This window comes from Heloderma suspectum, chromosome 14 (genome assembly GCF_057233095.1).
Source record: "Heloderma suspectum isolate Gila_16-S chromosome 14, 16-S_ref, whole genome shotgun sequence".
Lineage (NCBI taxonomy): Eukaryota > Metazoa > Chordata > Lepidosauria > Squamata > Helodermatidae > Heloderma > Heloderma suspectum.
The window spans coordinates 3370012-3376822 of NC_139471.1; the positions used below are offsets into that span (position 1 = coordinate 3370012).

The following is a 6811-nucleotide window of genomic DNA, read 5'->3' on the forward strand; positions in this document are numbered from 1 at the left end:
GACCGGGAAAGGCTCAGGTTTACTTGCCCCCGTCCCAAACCAAAGTCTCATCCAGGGTCCTTGTGATGCCCTCCCGATTTTTGGACCGTCTCCTCAGGTTGTTTGTCTCGGACCCTCCGTCTCCAGAGCCAGCTCTGCGGTGCCTCCGGGAAAGCGATCTCTCCACGGCTCCAGAGCATTCATCTCATGGCCAGAGTGTAGACATGGTAGATTTCATCCGGGAAGTTCTCCTGCTTCTCTTGAGCCAGGAGGTTGAGGCCAGCGTGACGGATGATCTTGCAGACGACGTCCAGGTCCCGGCACACGCTGCTGTCGACGTCGTCCATGATGACCCCTTCCTGCGCCATATTGTCTTTGATGACGATGATCCCGTTGGGCTGCAGTCCGAGACGGCACCTCTTCAGGAAATCGGAGAGGTGGTCATCGGTCAGGTGTCCTATTTGGGGTAAGGGGAGGAGGAAAGAGAAGCGGAGAAACATTAAAAACCCTGCTGATCAGGTCAAAGAGAGACAGCGTGATATCATGAAACTTCAGGACCGGGGGTCAAATCTAATTTTAAGTATTATTATTATTAAACCAGCATGCTACAAAGTAAAATGCTGCCCTCCAGCACCATCTTGATTTGGGTTCCAAAGTGTGGTTTTGTGTCTGGGAGCTCAGCCCCCCGCCCACCCCCGTCCTTTGCTTCTTTGGCTAAGAGACTTTTCTTTCCGTTCCACCACTTTGCCTTCTGGGAAATGTTTTGCGACTGGCCAGGCCCACCATTTTGTGAGTGTGCCCACCCACACACTTTCAAAATCCAAGGGTGCCCACCGGCCCAAAAAGGGTTGGTGACCGCCTTCCCCCAGCTGATTTTACATGACTTTTCTGAGGACAGGGAGCCGGGAAGCTTGTACGCAGCTCTCGGTTCCTTGGAGGAATGGCGGGATAGCAGTAATGTTTATCCCCCAGGGCTGCTGTCAAGGGTCGGCATGGTTGGGCACCTGCCAAGGGACCACAGCCCAGCAGGGGCCCACTGAGAAGAGGCCTCTGGAGTTGCTCCTCCCCTTCCCCATTGCAACCTGCTTGTTCCCCTGCCTCTCGCTCTGGCCCAGACAACGGTGGTGGTGAGATGGAGGAGCAGGAGATGCCACAGCCTCCTGGCTCCCTGGTTCTCTACCTGCCAAGCAAGCAAGCAGGAGCGAGGATGGAAGAGGAGGAGGAGAAAGAGCAGCTGGTGACCATGGCAATGAGAAGGTGGACTCTCTTAAGGTAGGAGGCCAACTGAGGGCATCTTACCCATCGGGGCTCCAAAACCTGGGGCCACCAGTGTGATCTCCACTCAGCGGACATCTGACGAAAGAGTTCTGGTAATATTACGCAAGGCAGCCAGCTCAGAAACCCAAATCTTTGATCTCCCTTCCCGGCCTTGGAGGGAGAGGCTCACCTATTACCCACTGGATCCAGATGACGTCGTAAGTGCTGGGCTCGGGGTTGAAGTCCTGCAAGCCACAACAAAAATAGTTCCTGACACGCCTGCCCTCCTCGCCTAGGTAGGACTTGGCCTTATTCAGAAAGTCCTCAGTCACGTCCACCATGTCCACCGTTTTGAAAAGGGGCAACAGGAGTCGCTTGGTGATCCGGCCAATGCCAGCCCCGCAGTCCAAGGCACGGGCAGTCCCTGTCCTGTTCGGTCCTTCCTGGACGAAAATGGTCAATGAGGGACAGAACCTTGAAGAACCTTCAGCATTTTATGTATGCTACTTTTATGCCATTTAACACCCTAAAATCTCTTAAGTGGTTCACAACAGGTATAGAATAAATACCTGTTGGAATTCCCTCCACACCCAGTGCTATCTACCATCAAGTGGCCTGTGGGAAGGATTCCAGGAGAGAGAAAGAGAGCTAGATGAGGATAAAACCAGACACCTGCTCCGTCATGCCTTAACAACAACAGCAAAGATACCCTGGCCACTTCCTGCAACCCCACTCTGGGGGAATCTACTTACTCGCAAGAACCGGAGCAAAAACTTCCTGGAGCTGTTGATGTCGATGCTCGAGATGTGCCCGTAGCCGCCCAACATCCCATCAACTGTGGCCGGGATGTCCTTCCAGTATTTCTCAGCCTTGGAGTAGAATTCCAGCTCATCTTCCACTCCGTCGCTCGCCATGATTACAATTTTCCTCAGGCAAAGCAAAACAGGGGCAGAGGGGTGCCGTCGTCTTCTTGAACGGGAAGAGGAGGGGGAAAAAATGAGTGGCTTATGCAATGTTCTGCGCCATCCAGCCTCAGAATTATTACATCTAGTCAAATAAAGTCCTGCAAGAAAGAACGAAAGTCATGAGCTATCATAGCCTCCCTCAACCTGATGCTTTGCACTACAAGTCCCATCATCCTCAGTCCCATCATCCTCATCATCCAACACACCCAATGGTCTTGCTACCTGGGGATGATGCGAGACGTGAGTTGTACTCCAAAACATCTGGAGGGTGTCAGGTTGGGGGAGGCTAGGCTAACAATATTTTGGTGAATAAGCCAGGGCAAAAGACGCCCTCGTGAACGAAGAAAAGATTTATTTAGATCCAAGTAACATGGTTCATCTGTATCTCTAGCTGACAGGCCCAGAATGCAGGAAGGTGCTAAAGCAGCCCTCCAGATGTGTTAAACTACAGTTCCCATCATCCCTGGGGATGATGGTGGTTGTAGTCTAACACGTCTGGAGGGTGCCAGGCTGTGGAAGCTGGTGCGAAGAGACCAAAAACAAAAGCCAACAGCGTCAAAAAGCCAGTAGCGTTCTAATCCAAAAGATATGTGTAGCATGAGAGCTGGAGCTAAATATATATGTCGCTCACTCGGGCAGGCCTTCTCGACCCCAGACATGGAAACAGGACACAGGGCTGTCGAACGGTTCCTGGCTCGGAACAACTCGATCCGAGCGGCACTTTGTGAGATATACGGTCCCCACTGCTGCAGTGACAATAATTAATCTAGTGTGAGCAATAGGTTATGAATGGAGGAACAGGAACCAGATCACGGATCCATTTGACCCAGTGTTTTGTCTGCAACAGCGGCTAGGCAGATCTCCTGAAAGCCCTTCACTGGCTCACCTTGTTCTCAGGAATATGGGCTTGGAAAAGCCCCTGTCTGAGAGAAGACCCAGTCAGTGTGGACGATAGTGGCTTAGGGAGACCTACGGTCTGACTGTGTATAAGGCCGTTCCGTCTCTTCAAACCACAGAGGACTAGAAGTTGGATCGGCAGGTCATCCCCTTATACTTCATGCTGCCCTTTCCAAACCCGGTGTCCTCCAGAAGTTTTGGACTTCATCTCCCAGCAGCCCCAGCCAATGGCCAGGAATTCTGGGAGTTGTAGTCCAAAAACCACTGGAGGGCACCAGGAAAGCTTCAGAAAACCATTACCAGCCTTTTCCTGAACGCCTCCGTCCACCATACGAAGGAGGGCCACAGACGTCATATGATCTGAACTCCTACCTGCGGCCAGGAGGATCGGGAGCTTCTGCAGGCCCGTGCACTCTGCCTCTCACAGGGGCACGGCTGCCCTCCCTTTCCCTTTCTGTGGTTAGCCCAACCATCAGAGTTTGGAGGCCTACTTCTGAGCAGGGTTGCAACCCCAAGTTCGACACTACCTCTAGGGATCAAAAATCGCTGGTACAGATCTAATGCTCCAGCACGGCTTGCTCCAAAAGTGGAACAGGCCGGTGGCGGCCGGATAAGACAGAACGCAAGAGGAGCCCTGCTGGATCAGACCAAGGTCCATCTCGTCCAGCATCCTGTTCACACAGTGGCCGACCAGCTGTCGACCAGGGACCCACGAGCAGGGCAGGAGTGCAGAAGCACCCTCCCACCCATGTTCCCCAGCCACTGGTGTACAGAGGCTCACTGCCTCTGGTACTGGAGGTGGCACATAGCCATTAGGACCAGTAGCCATTGAGAGCCTTCTCCTCCATGTCTAATCCCCTTTTAAGCCATCCAAGCAGGTGGCCATCACTCCATCTGGGGGTAGCCAATTTTGTAGTTTGACTCTGCACTGTGTGAAGAAGCCCTTCCTTTGATCTGTCCAGAATCTCCCACCATACAGCTTCATGGGACGACCCCAAGAGAAAACATTCCTTCTCAAGACAGGAGGAGCACACAAACCCACAAGGAACTCCCGACCACTTAACCATGGTTAGGTGATCAGTACAGACCAGACCTCTGTACCCCAAGCCTTCAGAATACAGGTTAGCGGAGATGCAAGCCATGTTTTGCAACTCCAGCCATGGGTTGCACAGGCACCAATGTTAACCTCGCTTAACGCTCCCTGGAAGACTAGAATTCAAAACCATGGTTACATGGGGACTGCTTTGAGCCTGAAGCGCTGTGGATGTCAGTGCGCCATTGGCTTAAAGAGAAGTTGATTTATTTAGCTTCATTATTTAATAATTTACTTGATTCACTTTCTTGATTCATTGATATCCCGCCTTTTGAGCCGGCTGACAATACAGTCCAGACTAAAAACCAAATCTGAATGAAAACATCACATAAAATGAAGTTAAAAGTGCAATCGAAAACACAACAATCAAAGAAATAAGCAGCACTGAACCAACTTAAAAAAAAGAAGAACCTTCAGCAACAGAAGGCAGGCTTACTTATGAGTTTGCAATGGACTTCCCAATGAATTGCACCCAGAGGTTTTTAGGCCTCTTCACACATTATGTATTTAGGTGTGCACCTTAAAAAACATAGAAGTGTGTATTTGACAAACGTAATTACACACACCACAGGTATACCAGTCAGAGAGCTAGGGTACTCTCAGTAACAATTTCAGGTTTGCTACTGCCTGAAATGGCCTTTAAGTTCACAAGATTGGATTAGATGGTTTGTCGGGACCCTTCTAGCCACTTATACCATCCGCCAAATCATGTGGCAAAAGCTTTTTCCTGCTCAGTTCCATTTTGGGGTGTTTATGGAAGATGGGATTTTCGAATGCTCCCCACCCCATGGATTTAAAAAAGAATATCTCTGCATGTAGAAAGCCAGCAAGTCCAAGAAAAGATTTATGCTAGCTTTCTATGTGCAAGGAATTCTGGCTTTCAGACACATGATCCTACATCTGCAGCTGTATAGTCCATGGAAAAAAAATGATCATAAAATTCTTCCAACTGTTCAGACTGGCTCTCCTGCCTGTCTAACTAGATGCCAGCTCAGAACTAGTCAGAAACTGCAAGTCCACCCTCTGACTCAGAACCCCAAAACCTACCAAGCAAGCTGGTCAAGCATGCTTAGCAAGAAGACAGAACTATTGGCAACTGAGGACTAGAAACTTGGACAGGCGGCATGCTCTCATCCTGCTCCTGTAAAACCAGTGCTGACATCCACGGGGGAAAGGATGTATATTTGGGACTGGTTTATGGTGCAAATGAAGATTTGTTTCACAGGGGTATAGCCATGTTTTACAAGCAGACAGGAGCTGGGGGTGCGGGGAGTGACACAAGGCCAGGTTTGAGCCCCAGGACCTCTTAACCACTTGGCAGACCCAGCATTATCCTACAGAGGAGGATATATATATAATTGTGCGGAGAATCAAGAGTCTTGGGTTCAAATCCCTTTAATTGCTTCCATTTTATGGCTTGTTTGCCGTGCTCCTTTTTATGTATTTATCCGTGTTGTTGCAGCTGGAATTGTTTATTAACAGCGCATTTTAAACAATGAGTTTTACGATGTTTAAAAAACATGTATTTATTTACATTTCTTTTCTGCCCAATAGCTGAAGCTATATTTTTGTATATAAACCGCTGAGGGCGCAATCCTAGGTATGCAGGTTTAGACAGAACACAGTCCTACAACTCCCAGCATCGCCCAGCCAGCATGGCTGGCTAGGGAATGCTGGGAGTTGTAGGACTTTGCTATGTCCAGACAGGCACAGGCGCGCACCCTTAGAGATTTTATTATATTATGTGGCAAGTCTGATTCATAAATAAGACAAACTCTCAACTCAGCTAGGATCTAACCAGATGCCTGCAGCCAAACGGCTTCTTGGCAGCCTCGGTTTCCCCCACTGGCAAAACAACTTAGTCCCACCCCTTCCCCAACCTGACTCCCTCCAGATGTGTACGGACTACAGTTCCCACAATCCCCCACGCAGCATGGCCACCGTTCTGGCAGGCCGGCAGTCCTACCCAACACACCTACCAGCTTGGGGAAGGTGAGCCTCACGCCGTCTCAAGCCGCATCACAGCCGGGGGGGGGGGGGGGAAGGGGAGGAGCCGCTCTGCACATGCTCAGGAGCACAGACTCGGCGTCCTTCTCACAATCCGCACCCCTGCTTCTCCAATTACACTCTCTCATTCCACGGGTCGCACTGGGTGGGGGGAGAGACTCTGTGCGCGCGCGCGCGCGGGCAGGATCTGAGCATTGGGCGCATGGGTCCTCTTGAACCCCGGTAGGGGAAGCACGAAGCTGGGCGGAGCGGGGGGTCCTGCTTTCCTCCACCACCTCAGAACAACAGAGAGACCCCCGCCGCTGCTCCGCCATGCCCCTGCGCCACGTGGGGGCGCGTCCGGCGCGCACTGCTCGCCTCCCCGCGCTGCCTGCTCCTCCCCGATCCGGATCCACGCCGGTTTGGCACCCGCGCCCGTGTAAACTCACCGGATCCCGGCTGCACCAGCCACGGGGGCGATCACAAGGCGGGGAAAGGCGCAAGGGGCGCCGTGGCTGCGGCCGGAGAGCCGCCGCCGCCGCCGCCTCCGCGCCCCCGAGCCCTCGCCAGGTTGGAGAGCCGCCGCCGCCGGCTACCGCTCTCGCCTCCCCGGCGGCGCGGCACATCGGGCAGC

The 6811-nt window shown here is 52.0% G+C and overlaps 1 protein-coding gene across 6 annotated transcripts; it reads right to left on the bottom strand.

Annotated features, from left to right (window-relative positions):
- Positions 1-6811, bottom strand: NTMT1 (N-terminal Xaa-Pro-Lys N-methyltransferase 1). 6 transcript variants are annotated; one of them, XM_084821014.1, is made up of 4 exons: positions 6627-6811; positions 1989-2202; positions 1427-1679; positions 1-436 (listed from the first exon to the last, which is right to left on the bottom strand). In XM_084821014.1, exons 2-4 carry the CDS (start codon positions 2148-2150, stop codon positions 180-182), a joined length of 672 nt encoding a protein of 223 aa, XP_084677140.1. In that variant the 5' UTR covers positions 2151-2202; positions 6627-6811; the 3' UTR covers positions 1-179. The 6 variants fall into 6 exon arrangements, with proteins under 6 accessions (XP_084677140.1, XP_084677138.1, XP_084677139.1 ...); XM_084821012.1 differs by having other exon boundaries at positions 1989-2205; XM_084821013.1 differs by having other exon boundaries at positions 1989-2299.

Coding starts and splice junctions, on each gene's coding strand:
- NTMT1 (XM_084821014.1), bottom strand. CDS start 2,150: ATGGCGAGCGACGGAGTGGAAGATGAGCTGGAATTCTACTCCAAGGCT. Junction 1,680..1,988: donor TTTTGCTCCGGTTCTTGCGA/GTAAGTAGATTC, acceptor ATTTTCGTCCAG/GAAGGACCGAACAGGACAGG. Junction 437..1,426: donor CTGGATCCAGTGGGTAATAG/GTGAGCCTCTCC, acceptor TACCCCAAATAG/GACACCTGACCGATGACCAC.